General features: G+C 39.3%; 1 protein-coding gene across 5 annotated transcripts in view; it reads right to left on the bottom strand.

Annotated features, from left to right (window-relative positions):
* DYNC1I1 (dynein cytoplasmic 1 intermediate chain 1) overlaps positions 1 to 19395 on the bottom strand; it is a 188711-nt gene that overhangs the window by 139710 nt on the left and 29606 nt on the right. For 4 of the 5 annotated variants that reach the window (XM_084281301.1, XM_084281305.1, XM_084281303.1 and 1 more), the window contains exons 6-7: positions 11763 to 11822; positions 7164 to 7279 (exon numbers count right to left, since the gene is read on the bottom strand). In XM_084281301.1, coding sequence (XP_084137427.1) covers positions 7164 to 7279; positions 11763 to 11822 — 176 coding nt within the window. The remainder of the gene's footprint in view (positions 1 to 7163; positions 7280 to 11762; positions 11823 to 19395) is intronic. The other variant, XM_084281304.1, reaches the window with a different exon arrangement.

The following is a 19395-nucleotide window of genomic DNA, read 5'->3' as shown; positions in this document are numbered from 1 at the left end:
GATCCTTTCCAGAGAGGAAAGACTTAGAGGAAGGTTTTCATTTTCAGCCCACAAAGGATGCAATTTACATACAGGTGTTACCAGGCTTCTCTCTGAACTCATGGATCACTGCTAGTTTCAGATGTCAAGACAAAAAGGTGGGTCAAAGGCACAGTGAGATGACTTGCGGCTACTTCAAGTAGTTTGAGGTCAAGACTGCTAACATCAGAGCTCTTGTTTTCCACCAAGTGACGCCAGATGTACCAGGATCTCATTGAATTACGCATTTTCCACTGCAGCTAAAGGAGCAGGCTGGGTTCTGCACGACACAGCTTTCTTTCTGTTTTGTTTCTGATCTTCTGGAGCCTGAATGGTTTAGAGAAGGTGCAGGCACAGCCATGGCGTGTCTGTTCTCCTTCCAGAAGACTGCTAGACATGTTTTTTTGTTGTTGTTGTTTTTGTTTTTTAATGCAGTGTTACCTTGTACTAGAGAAACCAGGGGCTGCAGCAGGCCTGGGTCACTCTGGAGCAGGAAACTGATGCACATGGGCCTGATTTTTTCAGAAGACCTTCCCTGGATTTTGTGGAGGAGCTGCAAAGAGTAAAATTACTGTTCTGTCCCCATGTGATGACATGATCAGGGAAGAAGTCTAAGATCCTTAAAGAGCTTTCCCTTCTCAAACCTCCTACTGTGTGTGGCCAAAACCAATCTTGTCTCTGTTAAATCAGTTCTTACCAGATAAATCCCAGACAATTACTGATGCTTAATAAATTCTCCAATCTGCCTGCTCAAAACAGTTCAGCATTAAGAATGCTCTCAGCTGAAAACCATCTGAAAACCATCCCAAGTATAAGAAACACCCTTCTCAAGAGGTCTTTACAGAGGACCTGGGAGGAGAAAAAGGGAGAATGGAAGCAAATACTGCACAACTATCACCGATAAATAAACAGTAGACCATGCCCGTAACCAGCCAGCTTTTACAAATGGATTGGGACTGTCTTACAGAAATCTTATTTTAGCCCATACATAGCTTATTTTAGGACATTAGGCAGTCGATGTCTGCTCCTGCTCTTAAACACCAAACCCATGAACGACCACAGACTACAACCTCTTCGTTCTTCCACTCAGAAGAAACCCTTGTTACAGTTTAGCCAAATACATTATGCTGCACAGGAATAAACAGAGAAACATTTTCCAAAGTGAAGCCCTAGCTCATTTTTTTACTACAAAAAGTTCTGAGCTTCTGGTAAAAGAAATCCTTTACAGGTACACACCTATTGCCTGTAGCTTGCTAGGAGGGGGGCTCAGACCCACCACGCCTTGTACCTGCCTAATGTGGCTGTCCTGAAGGATTTGTACTTCATAAAAACTGTACTTTACCAATTGTACTTCAAGAAAGGATTGGCAAGAAAAGAGGTAGTATATTATAGCCCTGGACATTTTTGTAACACCTATAACTGATTTTTTTTTTTTTTTAAGTTTCTAGATAGTATCCTTTTCTTTTTTCCCCCAACTTTTTATACAATGACTTGGTCTCTTCTCATGTTTCTTTCATCATCACTCACCTGCATACAGCTTTTCAGTTATACAACTCAAGCACTTCTATTAAATACAATTCTTGCCTCAGACAGAGATAAGGCAAGTGTTTTTTTCTACACATAATCCCCGTTTTGCTCACTCACCTACAGCATCCCTCAGGCACGATGTGTTGGTTCATTGCTGCACCACCAGAGGGAGCTGCCTGAATGCCTTTGAAAGATTTCAATGACTAATTTAAATAAAAATAAAAAAATAAAAAATCTCACCTTTGAAATCTCATAATCTAGAAAAGGGGGAGCAGTTGTGAAGCTGTGACAGGCATAGAGAAATTACTGAAAGGCTGTTATACAGTGCAACGCTTCAAATCTTTGCTTTGCTTCTTTTTAGTCGCAGCCAATCTTGTACTGTCTGGTACAACAGTACAAAATAAGCTTTGTTGATTTAATCAAACAAAGCAGTTTTGAATTAGGGTGTTTATGCCAGCCATTGACATCCACAGTATGACTCTGCTGGACTGAGGGTTGAGAAGAAAAGGCAAACTAGACTTTTATAGCTAACTGAAACCAGCCAATGATATGTGATACTGCCTACGATAGATCATAATATTTTTCTTACAAAATTAGTGTTCATTAGTACTAATGTGTACTTAAAAAAATAAAAATTAAAAAAGGCTGTCTCTTTAAAACCAGAAGTTGGCTGTAGCACTGATTCATCCTCAGTTTGTCTTTTTTATTTTAAAGCGGTAATTTCTGTCCCAGTTCTGCTCTACTTTCTAATGCCATCTTTTGTTTACAACAGAGGGTCTCTGTTTTCCTCCCAGATTCTGCCTTTCCATTGAACATGTTTTCATGCATCCTGACAAACACTGCATGCATGGCAATGCAGAAATGTACATCCATATTTCCCATTAAATGAGGGGTTCAAAGCTATTCTTGGGTCCAGGCTTGTCTCTCACTCTTCAGACTGAGCTGAGCTGTAAGATTCCCTGGAAGGGAAAAGACAAAGTAAGCTCTTTAACTTAACCCCCAGCTGCTGATCTGTGAGCTCTAGAAAGACTGGGCATGGGAAAGCTCAGGTAAGATCTTGCTTAGATCTGAGACTGGCTCTGCTTAAGCACCAAATGCATTCACAAAGCTAGAGCTGAGCTACAGTCACAGGTAAAGGACATGGGGCACAGAATCTGCTGTACATTGTCTTATGAGACAGACAGAGACAGAGTTCAATGCTGCTTAAACCTGGGAATCTCAACTCATGAGTATCAAAATAAAAATAACTTAATAAATACATTTTATTCAGAGGCCTGATTCATTTTTACGGTAACTGGGCTTGTCAGTCCTAGTCACTGGTAACTCCTCATCTGATTACCAAAACTTAAAGTAGGACACAGCTCTCATACATTGCCAGTGAATGACAGTTTTAGTCATATGTAACTCACTCAGCAACTGGGGGGAAACGAGAAACCTACATTAATATGCCTCCATGTAGCTCTCTGTTATTAAGCTCATTGGCCAAGACCTAGACCTAGACCAGGCAGTCGCTGGGGCCTAGAGAGAGTTTTGGTTCATCCTACAGTAGTCACCATCACTTGTTTCCTCACATGGATACCTAAATTCATGTGTCTTAGTCTTAGACCCTGAATCTTAGGTTACAAGCAGAGTCCGACTCTCCTTCCTCAGCACTTTATAAGTATTGCTTTCAGGAATATTCATTCAGAGAATTGCAATGTCAAAGAGATGCAGAAGCCAACCCAAACTCTGAAATTTTACCTCTGTTTTGCCACTTCAGTCTGGTCTACTTCCAAATGGAATAGAGAACTTATTTCACTTCTTTCCCTAATATCTGCAATATTCTCATTATTTGGATACAGCAGATAAACAACTGGAGCATGGGTCTGAATTGTGTTCTTTGCCAGAACTGGGCAAACTCTTGCAATGTACAATATTACCCTGCTCGTGAGGTGCGTATGCTGACACTAGTTTTCCCCATGTGAAGATGATCAATAGGTGAAGTAAAAGGGACCTTCATTTTTCTATAAATCCAGATCTCTCCTGTATGAGGGATCTGTAATTTTCTAGAAATGCATTTCAGACAAACGTATTTACAGTGACAGTCTGGGAAGCCGGTAAGGTGAAAACATCTCACTTAATTGATGAGGAAGTAGTTTCTACTTCATGCAAAAGGAATAATGGCATTCCTGATACTGGCCAGGTAAGCCAGAGAGCTCACAAACCTCCTTCTTCTTGCTGCCCTCTCTGGTTTTGAGGTGAGGCAGACCAGAGGAGTACCTTTCTTCTCAGTGCAGGGACAACGTGCTGTTCTCCTCAGAGACTTTACCTCCTGGCCCATCAGATGTAGGAGAGTGGTAGGCTGGACCTGAGGCAGGCACCCAGCAGAGCTTGAGTGTACGGGTTGCTTTCCTACCTGAAAAGTTATCTTAAGCAAACTTCCTCCTACTGCCGTATGGCAGTGAGTAGTTCATCCTGGGCAGAGCTCAGGATGGGGCTTTCCTGTTGCTGCTTTCTCCAAGGTGTGCCTTCAGCAAGGGGCAGTTCTGCAGTGCTATGGAGGGTCCAGTGTTGAAGGCTACATGGGGCTGCTGTTCTGGGGCAATGGGGGAGCCTCTATACAGTAAAGGAATGTGTCCCAGAGACCTCTCAGAAAATGCTTGGCATAGTCTGTGTCTTAATTGACTCCAGAATGGAAAAGGCAGCACAAGTGAAATGTCTCTCACTGTCTACAAATACCTAAATTTAAGTTCAATTACAGAAGGAGGAGGGGAAAATAAAGAACACTTTTTCTTTTCTTTTTTCTCAAGCTCCAGAGCCAAGATCTGGGTGTTTTTGAAGTCATCCTACAAGGAAGAAAGGAAAAGGCTGAAGCTTACTGTGACCTAAATAAAGCAGAAGAATTAGGTACTTGTGATCAAAGGGTTGAATGATGCATATACACATCTCCCTAAATAATATAGTGGGTGGGGGAAATGACATGTCATTATTTCTCTGAAATAAAGCGAATTACCTGTTCTGAAAAGAGGAGTTAATCTGTTTTTATACACTGAAGAATAATGCCACATTATTTCTTCTAAAATTAGCAGCTGACAAGCTGAGACTTCAGTGCTCATAGCATCTGGCTCTCCGGCACCACACTGTACTTATCACAATGAAGCTTTCCTTTACCAGTTTTATAATGATTGGTGGGGAATAGCCATTACAACAGAGGCCTACATCCACCGAGCTCCAAAATGGCAGTACGTCTAATGTACCTCAGAGTTTTTTTCTTTCTTTCTTTCTTTCTCAGAGAAACAACTTGCAGAAAACCTGAGACTGAGATTTCAGAAACAATCTGGTGACTTATACAGGCAAGATTCTTCCATCCAGCTGTACCATTACTAGTTGTCTTCTTTCAAACCAGAAGCAAATGTATGACTGTCTCATTCTAAAATCCTGCATTTTGAGATTTCTGGTGTCCAAGGCAGGCAGCTGAAGAGTGAATTCTGAAACCTGAAGTCAGACTTATCTAAGTAAATAAGTGGTTTATTTTTCCCTTTCTCAAACTCTAAAGCTACAGATACTAAACAACTGAGCACATAACCATAGCAATGGCTGAACCATTTCTCTTGAAAGGATGATGGCTATATTTTGTCACATGAATGCACAGGAACAGCATAGAGACTTCTCAAAACTGCTCTCCTGAGGAGTTTTTCTGTTTGCTGTTCAAGTATAGAGCAGGGCTGAGTGGGGCTCAGCATTCATAAAGAGGTTGAGGGGATTGAAAACCTGAGAAGCAATTTCCATTGGACTTGGAAGGCCAAAGTCACAGAACTTATTTACCCTCTAGCAAATTTCCAGTTAAGTACCATTTCAATTGAATAATCAAATTTTCATGACTCGTCTTTACTGATGCATGGTGACATTCCATTTCTCCAATTTATCCATGGAGAACTCCCTAGCAGCAGGTTGGAAAGGAAGTAAATTCAACTTTCTCAATCACTCATGTGAGAGAAGTGATTGGGTAATACTTTTGCTATGTTTAAATATTAAAACTTCACTTTCGTTGGTGTAGTTTCCTTGACTGTGACAACACGGAGCATACAAAAGATTATAAACCCAGTCACCAAAACCACTTATCACCATTCGACCTTTCACTGCAACATATATATATATATTTTTTTTTTCCTCTTGAAGGGTGGAAGGTTGGTCTCTTGTCCATTCAAAAGAAAAAAAAAAAAAAAAAAAAAAAAAAAAAAAAAAAAGATCTTGTAATTGTTGAAGAAATCCTTGGAAAAAAAAAAATAAATACTACCCAAGAGCAACTTAATGGAAGAAATTGCTTCCTCAAGAGAGGTTGGCCTGTTCAGAAAAGCAGGTAGGTACTGAGTACTGCACTAACAGGTGTGGGAGAGGTAAAACAAAGACATGTCTTCAAATCCCTGTATCCATAGGCTTTTGCACAGCATAAAGGTACTGTGTTAGGGTGGAAGGGCATCTTCTCCATCTTGTCTAACAATGACTCCATGATCATGTCCCACTGGTCAGTGAAAAACCTGATCCACTCTGGGCTTCAGCAGCCCTCAGACAGACGAGCAGAAATGAGCTGGATTGAACTAGGGAGGCTTCTAAGGCAGCCTCTCCCTTTGAGAAGGCAAAGCTGTCAGGATGTGTTGCTCATGAAGCTGCATCTAAGCAACTGGGTTGGCTGTAGATGAAGGCACCATTTCAGACAACAGATTACTAAGGTAAATTTGTGGTCTGGGAAAGCAGAATCTGTATCTAACTCAAGAGTCTTAATTTCTAGTCTCTCAGAGGCAAAAATGGAAACCCAGTTGCAGAAGAAAAGCTGACTGTGTTTATCGCTCTATCTTACCTGACAGTAACTTCAGCAAAAATTATAACCAAGACTCTCTTCAGTTTTTCTTTTTCTTCCTGACTGTAATAACATGTAAATTATGTCGGGCTAATTTCTAGTTTCATATTCAGTTTAAAGAGTTTCAATTTACCTGCAATCAGTCTTCTGTAGCACAACACTAGCAAGCATACAGTGTTAAAGTACAGTACTCTCTTACTAACTCCTCCATGTTTATTTGTCAGCAGGAAAGACAAACAGTTAATTAACAGCTCCACGAGTACAGATAATACAACTGTCAGCGGAAAGAAAGCAGGACTGTCCACAAAGTAAATAAGCTTCCTTTTTTAGCACATGCGGCTAAACTAACTTCTCTTAGGATTAACCTGCTGGAGGGGGACACAATTACACTCGCCAAATACATGAGGGCAACTCTCCATCACTGCCTCTTTACAAAGCACAGAATGAATAATTTCCTTGAAAAAGCAAAAAGTGGGATAAAGCACTGTTTAAATTATATTCATAATGATTTATTTGAAAATATGTTCTCATTATACTGTTATCTAAGCACAACCCATTGTAAGCCAAAAGCAGTTTGGTTCCACCTGAATTTAGAGCCATTATTATAATTATTCTCACCAGAACAACCATTAATCACATAAACAATACCTGGCTTGCAGAAAATATGTGGTAAGTAGCTATATTATGATTTAGTATTATTTTTTTTACATTCTTTTAGTCTTACTTGAATACTTATTTTCTAAGAAAATGCTTTTGAAAGAAAAATTAGGAATCGTCTTACCTTCAGATTGATGTGTGGCAAGAGGTGTTTGGGTCTCCTTGGAGTAGGATACCACCTCCCGAGGTAAGAAATCAACCTGGGTAATCTTTGACACCCCTAGTTTGTGCAGTCTGCGTCTAAGATGGAATACATGACATCAAAAGGTTACTGTTAGGAGTAAATCAGTAGCAGGAACAAAAGTGTTTGCTTTTATGAATAGGATTAAAAAAAATACTTCAGTGTTTGCTAAGATGAAACACAATGCACTATGTATGAGAAGCACCTAATTACAGTGAAGAAAATTGACCTGGTAACCATTTGCCATAATAAAATATAGTTAGTAAATGCCTCTGGACCTAGACTGTGCTGCTGAAAGGGACTGTAAATGGGAGAAATGACCTGCTCATGCCCCTCGTAACATGCAACAAAACAGTCTCCTCTTTCATACTATTATTACTACAATGTTCTGCCTGTTCAAGAGATTTAATTCTTAGTCTGATATATCCAACAGTGGAAGAGACATTATAGGTGTAAAGTAGGCTGGATTAGGAGTGTTAGATGTCCATCTGAGAGTAATAAATGAGCGGGGTGAGCAATTTCCATAAAGGAGATTCTCTCTTCCACAGGAATTATCAGCAGTGGATTTGCTGCCAGTTTGTGAGTTTTAATGCAAGCTCTGAGACACACCTGGAACGGGGCAAGTATAGCTTTCTTTTTCTACTTCCCTAAGTTTAAACAAGCCATATGAACCATATCAGTAAAGCCAAATAATGGTGTGACTGGATAAGAAGAAGAGAGCCAGCTGAACAGGATCATGAACACTTTTAGTCATACACAGTTCACTCAATGGTGCTGGGGAAATCAATTTGTTTCCTGAATATTATTTGACTGTCTGTAGGGAGGGAAGAATAAATAAAGACTTGCTTGCAAATGTTTTACTGGAAAAAATGCCAACTTTTAGCAGACAAAAAAATATGCAAATAATAAATGGATCTAGTAAATAAGTCCAGTCTCCCAGATCAACATGTGCAAGCATGCTTACACATTTAGAGGAGATAAATTCACAGACACAGTGTTTCTGAACAGCCACGTTATTAAAAAGAGCAATTTGGAAAAGCAGTAAATTCATACACGTTATCCATATCCCCTCTGTCTTCCAGAGTGTGAGAAGAACAGAGGTCAATGGTTTTTTTTTTTTTTTTTTTTTTTTTTTTTTTTTTTTTTTTTTAAATCTAATTCATTTACAGTGCTTTAGGTATTCAGTTAAGATTGATGTCTGAAAGTAAATGAGTCTCTAAAAGGAAATTGTCGTCATTGGAAGACACCTACTGAATTCTTAATCTAGTTAGTGCTATATCATCTATATATTTATCTAATCTGGTTTACTGGCTGAGTTTTTATTAAGCTGAATGCAATTTGGTTCAATGGGTAATCAGAATGAATCAGCTGTATCACAAACAATTAGAGTAGTAATAGTTGTTACAGCTCTAAGCATCTTCTTTTAAAAGAGGAAAAAATAACAAGTCACCCTCCTTACAAACATCTGTGACTTTACAATACGAACAAAAGCAATGGTTGTCTGAAAATCCTCTAGGGTGGGGCAGAAAAACTTCTGCAGCTTGTGTTACACTTCAAGAATCTGTAACAGCTAACAAATGTTTTAGTACTGCTACATTTTTGTAGCTGATTTAACTAGGGGGTTGTATGAATTCAAGCTTCAATAAATACCCTACCCAGCAAAATGCTTTCTATCCTTCAACACCAGATGGAAAATCTCTGTTGCCTACTTGGTTGGTCAGACTTCCTTCAAAATCAGTCCTCCAGTGCCCCCAAACCACTGATTCCATTTAGTGAGATTCTTAAGCTTCCTTCATCAAAAGAGCTTCTTCACTGGTTAAGTATCAGCTTTGATTACGTGTTTAATCTAGGCCTAATTAGAATCTCAGCTAATTCTAACAACAGTTTCACATGAGGCCATTCCCTATCTCCTTGACTGACTGGGGATGGAGGAATATTGCTCCTACTGGAGAGCTGGATGTAACTGCTAGTTGGGTTAGCTTCTGCGTAGGCTGTTAACCAAGATGTGAGCTACTACCACCCCAGAACACTGTGCTGAGAGAATATATCGAATTTTTCACCTCAAACATTTATAATTCAGTAATTGCTGATGGTTGTACAAATGTACAGAGTTACTCATATCCTGGTAATTACTGGTGAAGGCAGAGAGGTCTTCACTTGGAGGAACATCATCTCTTCTTTTTTGACCCTGATGATCAACCTGCAATGGTTCTTATCTAACTAAAAGTTGGCCTGACTCTTGTTCTCAAGCACTTAGGGACAACTGAAACATCCTTTCAGTACATGGACTCTCTCAAACATGGACTATAATTGTTCTGGTCTCTAATTCTCCTTAGGGCAGCATTAAAATGTTTTATTTCTATTTCTCTTCCATACTTTCCATCTGAGATGCTCATAGTTCTTTTCATTTACAGTTTGCTGAATATTCAACTTAGAGAGGCCATAAACTTTAAGGATTCCTTTCAAAAATGCATCAGTAGGAAGACAGTATCTAATGCCTATACATTAAAATTGGTTCCTCTTTCCACAGGAGGACAAAGATGTATCTTCTGGAAGTATTTAGCTAAACACACCATTTGCATGTTGACTGCAGGATTTCTTTTGTATTGATATTTTTCTATCTAGTCTCATGACACCAGAGGAAAGTGTGGTTCTTTGTCTTAACTCTGCCTTGGTTTTGAAGTTTTCTTTCAAAAGGGACAGGACTTCTCTTATAGAATATACCTGTGGGTTCACTCATTGACATCCTTTTCTGTCTTTGCACTGACTGCTTCTAGAAGATTAAGGTTTTGTGGCTATATGCAGGCTTATCTTTACATGTGTCAAACCACCTTGCCTTGCACAGCCATTTGAGGAACCTTGCTTCTGTAAGTGCTCATCTTTAAATCCAAACTTCTGGGAAAGGGTAGTTGAGATTTCTAAAACATATCTGTATGCTGTAATAGCTTGAGAAATTTTTCCTTTTTCATACGATCCAGGTGATGTTGCAGAATCTGGATCTATCTGAAGTCACACTCAGGTGGAAATAACAAACAAAACAGTTCTGGGTGTGGAGAAAGCCTGCCTAGAAAGCCCTCTGGATACTTCTGATCTTCCTTCCTGGTCAACAGTCAAGCCTCCCCAAGTGCAGCTGAGAGCACTGTCAATCAATAATTAAAGGAAAATCTTTGATTTTTTTTTTTTTTTTTTTTGAAGTCTAGAGAAAGGTGAATGAATTTCACATGAATTGTTGGGGAGAAAACACCAAGAACTAGTCAAAACAGAAGATGCTTGCTTGGAGATGCAGACAGCAGAGACTGTAAGTTCACAAGTGGAACAACTTCTTCAGCACAGAGATATGGTTTTGCTTATGACTCAAGTTCTGAAGAGCTTGAAGGACCTTTACCTTTCCTTTTTAGAGGAACAATTTATCCTAAATATGTCTGCAGGTAGGCATTTCATATCTTCAAGTCTTGCTGTTTTTCCTATACTATTAATTTTCTCTCCTTTTGCTACTTTTCAAGGTAATTGAAAACAGAGCAACCAATTTTCTCATCCGGAAAAGACTGCAAAATTCAGTCTGAGATGCTAATAAACAGCATTTTCACTTGCCAATGCAATCTAATAACTTCAGTGATCACACAGGTGATCCAGATTAAGAAACGTGTATAAACATAATTTTGCAGTTACCAAGCCATACTTGTGTACTTGGAGTTTCAGCAATAACACAGTACTGACATTAGCTAAGCTTCCAGAGAAAAGCTATTGTTTCTGACTTTCCTTGATTGCCCACAGTAGAAAAGAGAAACGGTTCATGCTATCAGGATTTTCTTGATGATGCTATACTACATTCACAACAAACATGAACCTTTGTTCTTTAATATAATGATCTTTTAAAATGTAAAAATTTGGTACGCTTGGTTAACTGCACCAGTTAGATTCTTCTATCTAAAGTAACTAAGTTTTCCAGATACTTGGGGTAGAGAAGTTCCATCCCAAACTGAAGAATAATAATCTTAGCCCTAGTGTAAGTAGGAAATGCTTGATTAACCTCAACTCAAATAATATGGCATTTACCCTTGGACTGTGATCATATTTAAGTGCACAATTATAAATGCATATACAGCTCCTGAGGAAAGGGGGGAAACAACATAACTATGGCAAAGACAGGAAGGAGGGAGCAAAAGTACCTTGCAAATGATTCAGCAAGAAAAGTCTGAATCAACAGGTACAAACAAGAGCAGTGTAACTGTACATGCACATTGAAGTGCCACAATAATAACATTTCATCTGTAATGAAATAGTTATTTGTATTGTGTTTCAGGCAACAGAAACAGCAGCTTATATTTTAATGAGCTTCCTTCAAAGCGTTATTTTTTTCCACAAATATGTCTTTGCTGAAGCTTCTTATTGATTAAAGTAAAGAAAAGAAACTTAAATTATGGTCTTTTTGAGTCCACAAAGCAAATGAAAATCACATAAATACAGCTCAACTGGGAAGCATTTGCAACATAATTCTTGCAAAGAAATGATAAATGAATAACAAAAAGAGCTGACATATACCCAAGTTCAGAGTCAGACTGGAGCTGCAGCACTGAGGGGTCTGTGTCCCATTGCAAGGTCCTAGGGTGGTAATCAGCCGTGCAGCACAACGGGGGGAAAAAAAGAACACACAGAATTAACTGAAAGGATGAACAAAACCCCATCTCATTAGTTACATGCTGTACGTAGAACATTTAACCTCCAAGTGCAAGGGCAAGCTGCAGTATGTCAAACAAGGTTTACTACTAGCCTATGACAGGACTATTAAAATTACATGTTATCAGTAAATAAAAGGGAAGAAGCTGGGTTTCTTTTCAGATTTTAATTAATAAAACTTTTTTTTTTTTTTCCTGAAAGACTTCTAACTCTCCAGTTATGGTTGATGCATTCAGTATGTACAATTTGTAGGCAAAATTTATTATAATCATGTTTTTTGTTGTTGTTGTTTTGTTTTGTTTTGTTTTTTTGTTTGTTTTGTTTGTTTGTTTGTTTGTTTTGTTTTGATCAAATGGATTGAACACTTGCCCTGAATTCCACTGAACAGCAGTCTAACCCTTTGTATACTCCTAAGACTGACTGTAAGCCATCCTGTAAAGAGTTCTCTGGGTACAAACAACACAAACAAATGGCACACTGACACCAGTTCTGACTTGTTATGGAGGCACCTGGGACAAATAAATTCCACTTCTTTTCATCCACAGAAAATTTCTGGGGGAGAGGGGAATGACCCATCTGGAGAAATCAGATGATGGCAGTCTCTTAATGGACTACGGTCATGTGGGACTGTCACAGAAAATTTTAAAAAAATTCAAGAATTTTTCAACAATGCCTACTCATTTTTTTTATTTTACTTTATTTTTCCTCCTAATGAAGCCATACATCATATGCAAGAGAACTGTCCATGACAGCATCAGGAATAAAAGTTTGGCTCGTGGCCACGTTGTTCTGCGATACGAACACGAGATAATGCATTGTACTCACTAGCAGAGGCTAAAGTAAAGGAAAGCACTCCCACACTAAAGCAAGCAAGTCATGTCTATGCAGTAGATAATGATAGTCCTCAAAATTAAAAACTCCACTCATTTCTTTTGAATAATATTTTGATACAGAAAATACACTTTTATCACACCCAGCTAAACCCAACCATATAACTAGCCATGTTTAATCTACACAAGCCCTTCTGCAACAGTAGCAACCTCTGCCAATGAATCATTCATATAAACTAAGTTATTCAATTAGATTAGAAATAGATCACATACAGCCATACAATTTTGCCACTCCTATACTCAGTAAATGTACCCGTTCTATAACCAGTGTTAATTTACCCTCTAGTGAGACAGACAAAGGCATGTGATTCACTTTGTTGTGTCAGAGTGAAAGATAATCTATCTCAACATCCTGCATGTACAAAAACAATGAAGAATTGTAATGAAAAGGTGCCTGCATTACATGCAGTGTAAGGGTACTTTTTCCTCTTAAGATATCATGATCCATAGTGATGTGTATTGGCGTTAAAGACTCTACAATGATACAGAAAGACTCCTCTAAAATGAAACAGTATTACAAAAGGATTAGAGATAAAACAATGAAGTAATAAAAAACAGATGATTTTCCCTTGAACTGGACTGTAGCTCAAGTGAGGCAGAAACGTAAGCAGACATAAAGATCTGAATGCCTGATGCAATGCAAAAGCATCAGTGTCTAATGCATTACATACACACCATTAAAAATGCTATCTGTGTGAAAATGCCTTGTAATGTCACCAAGGTCAGTAACATGCAGTAGGACTCACTATGCATATGCCTATTTCTAATGTTATAGCTGCCTAGGGACTACTTATAAAGGCTTTCCAAACATTTACAAGAAAATATACATAACTCATTTCAGTTATTTGCCCCCTCCATTCATTTCCAAATGTACAAAATTTCCCAAGGGAAGACTAATAAAGACTATTGCATCAGAAAAACCCCATTAACAAATGATTAAAGCAAGAGCTTGCAACAGGTCTCTGCAAAGACCCAGACCTTACAGTCCACCTCTGAGAATCCAGACGAAGTTACAAGAGAGCACATTTACCTCACACTCAGCTGGTTGCCTGAACAAAATAGATTTAGAGACCTTACACACTTGAGACAGCACTCAAATCCCCCAAATATGAGCACAGCAATACTTATTGTGGAAATTTCCAATGCAAAGATATGTATTCAACCCCTAGTCCAAAAATAATAATAATAATAAAATCTTAGATTTGTACTCCAAATAATACTTTTTTGTTTTGTTTTGTTTTGTATCATGCTACAACTTGAAAAGTCTTGAAAATAAATAAGGAAGTGATCTGCTGTGTTGTCCTCCCAAGCTCAGCTGAACAACGTTATTGCAAAAACTGAGGCTGCAGGTAGCAGATCATCAGGTCCCAAGTCTTGCCCTAGGAGACACGATGCAAGTGGCTACGCTTAAATCAGGGAGCAACTACAGGCTTCGAGGAAGAAGACTGGTTTGCCCTTTGCCTCTTCCTGCTACCTGAAGAGTGTCTGCAGATCAAAATGAAAGTGAGTGAACAGGAGAGATGTAATATGGACCTGCAGTATAGCCAGTTCCCATGGCAATAACACCAGAGAAGAAATAAACAGATTCTTGATGGACTAGCAACACAGAGATGCTGTTAACTAGCCTGTGCTGTTACCTGGACTAGGAAAGTAAAGCTAATCTGTTTGTGAAGAGCAGATTGTATGGCATTCCCTGATCGTTTGGATGAGTATTATCATTACGTTTGTTCTGCTGTGGACAACTCTCAGTGAGGATTGTGAAATGCCATTGGATCTGGGTGAAAAATCAGTGTTAACCTTTATCAAACCTAGTACACAAATTCTTTCCCAAAAGATTTATTTTTTCATTAAGAAAATGATTATGTATTGTTGCTCTTTTTTTTCTTTCTTCCTCATATATAAAAACTGATTTTGGCTTTGGGACTTTGGCCACCCAAAGATAGGGGCAGAGGGAGTAACATTGCAGACCCCAAACACAAGTGCATGGGCCTAGGAGAACTGTTTGACTGGTAGCTCAGCAGTCAAGCACAGGTGCTCCCACTCAGTATGAGTGAGCATAATTTGGGAAAAGTTCCCTTGAACAGGCTGAATGGATTTTGGCACAGGTCTATGTAGAAGAGATCTAAAGCATTTTGCCACATTTTAATGGGGAAAAGAGACTTGAGCATTATACAGCAGCTAAAAGCAGCGCTCCCTTACACATTACTGTCCTTCCACAAATCTCCTGGAGTCCACCTGAGTTGAGCCTCCTTCTTCAGGTGAACTGAGTGCACATGGCATGGAAAGAGACCCTGGAAACTCCACAGAAGGAAACTCACTGGTTTAGTCCTGGAGTCCCAGCCAGGACTAAGCCAGATCAGGCTGTTCCCATCACCCAGAAAGCAGAGACACTGTTTTAATGAGAACTACCCATTGTTTCAAAGCTGGTTGCTACATAAGTCTCCCACGCAGTGACAAACAATAGCCCTGCTATCAATCTTCCTTCCACACGTTTGGTGAACAACGGCTGCCCTTGAGTGATCGTAGGATAAAAACTAACTATTATCAAACAACAGATTGTTCTAAAGCAGCATGAAGGGAACAAGGACTTTAAGATCTTGCACTAAGTAGACAAGGTAGAGGTGTTATTACCTCTCTTTAAAATGTTCTGCTTTCATGCCTTTAGATCCTCTATTTTAGTATTCTCTATTTGTTATGTATTATGATCTCAGTAATTCAGGAATTTAGGACAGCATTCTTAGATGCTGCTGCTGTTTCAGCTATTTGTACTGAAAAAGTACTAGTTCATTTTGATGCAATGCATCTTCTTTCTCCCCAGTCAGTAAGGGAATAACCTGCAAGAAGAAAGCAAGGGGAGAAAGAGACCAAGATGTCACACATTTAAGAAAAGATTAGATGGTAAAGCAACTTGTTACATTTTTCTATTCTGAATTCATGTCCACAGCCTTAGGGAGATATTCAGAACAGAATTCCAAGAGGATGGGAGCTATTGCAAAATTTAAGGAAGTAAAAGGCAGTTGAACAGAAGCATTCCCTTTTCTGTATTTATTATTACAAAGGAAAAGCAGACACTGCCATGTGTTAGGGTGCCCTGTGGAACCTTACTTCCAGACTGTTTTATTCTAACTGCATCATGTTGTTTATGTAGATTAAAAATGTGGAAAAGGCTAAAACAAATAAACTACAAATAAAATAAAACATTTGAACTCTTTTAGGAAATTCCCAACCTCATAATGCATTAATGAAACATCACTTTTATCATCTAAAACTGTCTGGAATTTGTGAGAACTTCTCAGCTGATTTAAAAAACTTTGAATCTGGCCTTAATGATACTATATGAAACATGTAAGGCATCAGTGCCAACACATACACTTATTAAGACCTCATCATGAAAGGATATTTAATACCCTGAATTATGGTCAGATTGTGGTACAGCTCAGCTCTGGTAAATGCCCTAATCCAGCATGTTGGCAGCTTTGTTCTGTCTCTTCTTCCCTGAAGCTAAAATCAAATCCTCCCTCATCTGTTGCTGATGCTGCAGAACATGTGTTCTGCATGACTTCTCTTCTCCCCCCACTTTCCCTTCCCAGGTCAAGAGCAGCCAGGCCTGAAAATTTGTGCTTTTGAAAAAGGCTACTCACAGAAGTAACAGCAAACCCTGCTTTTCCAAGGGGCCTCTTGCAGGGTAGAAATCTCTTTGCTGCATTGCAAATCGTTCCTTCAAGCAGAACTGAAGAAAAATAAATACCATGTTACAGCATCTCCTATCACCAGGTACTACTAGGTGATACACTTTATTATTTAATGAAACACCATTAGATGGGACAGATCCCAGCTCCAGCATCTTCCTTTGCACTAACAGCAACATCTTACAATGATCCCTTGTGTGGAAAACAACTGTGCCCTTCTAACCCAAAATACATTGAAGGAGTGTGCCGTGGCTCCACAGATTGAACTGTTCAGATGTTTTCAGAGATCAGAGGCCAACCCCATTAAGCAAAATACAGACTGTTCCCAAACTGAAAGACAAAAAATGAAGAGGGAGTCACTCGCAGCATATCAAGTCTCAAACCGCCTTTGCTTACCAGAGTAATGCTTTCTTCCTATCATTCATAATCATATGAATGTTGGGAAGAAATGACTACTGCCACTTTCCCTGTCCAAGGTAGCAAGGGTATTTATACCCTTCTATCTTCAGGTACTTGAAGGAAGTGCTCTAGCAGGGAAACAAGTCATCACTGGCTTCCTACACAGGAGCAGAACGACAGGAGATTGCTCCATATACAAGTTCTGAGTACCCAACCTAGACTCCAACCAGTGTCAGAGGTGGCTGTCCACAGGGAACCTGGGGAGAAAGGCCAGCTAACTGGGGTGGGTGACCATGCCACTAAAGTACCTACATTATATCCCCACAGCGGAGCAGCACAGGTACCTTTCCTCTCTGCCACCCCATTCTCAAGAAACTATTCCTTCCCTGGCCACTGATGGTGGGACTGTGAGTATATCTAACTTGTGTTTGAAAGAGGGTACAGAAATCTACAGGCCATTCAGACCCATTTTGGTCCCTGGTAAGGTGAAGGAACAAATCCTCCTGGAAGGTATTTTTAAGGACATGATAGTAAAGGTGTTTGGGAGTAGTCAGCATGGATTTATGAAGGGGAAAATGTGCTTAACCAACCATAAACCCATCTACAAAATGACTAGTTTTATGGAGAGCAGTGAACAGTGTTTATCTCAAGTTTAGTAAGGCTTTTGATACCTTTTCCCAAACTATCCCTATAGACAAACCGATGAAGTATGGACTAGGTAAGTGGACACTGAGGAGATTGAAAATTGGCTGAACTGCCATGCTCACAAGGCTGCAGTCAGTAGCACAATGTCCAGCTGGAGGCCATTCACAGGTGGAGTACCCTCAGGTGAAGTTTGAATCCAATACTGTTAAATATCTTAATTAATTACCTATAGGACAGAGCAAAGTGCACTCTCAGCACGTCTGCAGATGATACAAAGCTGAGAGGAATCACTGATAAACCAGATGGCTGTGCCATCCAAGGGACCTTTACAGGCTGGAGAAATGGGCTGGCAGCAACACCATGAAGCTGAATGAAAAGAAAGGCGAAGTCCTACACTTGGGGAAGAAAAACCCCACGCATGCCAAGTGCTGCCTGGCTGGAGAGCAGCTCTGAGGAAAAAAGAGCCGGGGTACTGGTGAGTTTGTGGAGTCTCCATCATTTTATATAGTCAAAGCCCAACTGGACATGGCCAGAGCAACCTGTTCTAGGTGACCCTGCTCTGAGCAGAGGTGTTCAACTAGACAACATCTAGAGGCACCTCCCAACCTCAGCCTTCCAGTTCTGGGGTTGTGTGATTCAGTGCTCTCCCTTTCATCCTCTGCTAGCACGCGCTGAAGAGTCAAGATGCTATCTGCTCTGACAGGAAAGCTGTTTGAAAGCCTGCAGTGTTCCACCTACTTCTTGCTTTCTTTTCTTCTAACTTCAAATGCAACTTGAAAAAAAAGCAAACTTGGAAAAAAGAGCAGTAAAAAAAAAAAAAAAAAAAAAAAAAGTGCTTTTAGGCAAAAGTCCTAACTAGTAAAGAATAAAGAGACTCTTGTTTTTTACTTTGATGCAAAGATGAGCCCCATGCTTAAAATACAGGCCTAGATCACAATTTCCATGAGATTCGGCACTGCTTACATTATAACTGTGCATCTGCATATGGATAATATATTGAAGAATAGGTTCCACCCAACTCATGTATTCTTAAAAATACCGGATATAACAATTGTGAGATTTTATTTTAAAATTGCTGGTAAAATACTAGGATTTAGACATGTTTAAATGCATTTCTTCAATATGATACCAAATATTTTCTCCTAAATTACAATCCAGTATTATTTTCAAGTTTAATATGTAATCTATTGTGTATCTAGACTTTTTTTCCCCAAGGTCTGAACATTGCCAGAATGAATTTAAGACTAGAAAACTGTCAGTGAGAAACTACTGCACGTATGAAAACATATAAGTGTATAGATAAGCTGTTTGTTTTTATTCCTTTCATTCTAGATTTTTGTAATTTTAATTTTCTCCTCTGTAATTTTCACTTTCTGATATTTGTCATACACTTAAAATGTCTCCAAAAAAAAAATAAATCAAGAAAAAGAAGACTCAGAGCTATTACTCAGAGATGGAAAAGTGCCACTTGCCTCAATTGGTGTTTTGCATTTAAGCCACTGTTCTGGTGCCATCTGTGCTCTGTTTAGCGGATCTGTTCCACTTTGAAAGGATTGGCAAAAACAAAATACCTTCCTTGTGCTACTTGTTTTCTGAAGCACATTATAAGCAAGATGGTTATCAGCATTTAGGGAGGGTTTGTGCCTCTCAACAAGACGCTCACTTACACGCAGATGCTCACGTATAGCAGAATGGCCAGACATCATTGTGGATTCTTGTATTCAGAGCTGGGCTGGTAATCATAAAATAAAATGCCATAATGCATTCAGCGAACAAGGAGTTTGGCACCACTGCTGGAGCTCAGCCAGATACTTGGGTTTGCATTTACACTCCCAAGCAGGCTGACACCTCAGACTTCCAGTCTTCACCAATAAA

This window comes from Netta rufina (assembly GCF_964035555.1).
Source record: "Netta rufina genome assembly, chromosome: 2".
Taxonomy (NCBI): Eukaryota; Metazoa; Chordata; class Aves; order Anseriformes; family Anatidae; genus Netta; species Netta rufina.
This window is presented reverse-complemented; position numbering and strand designations above follow the sequence as displayed.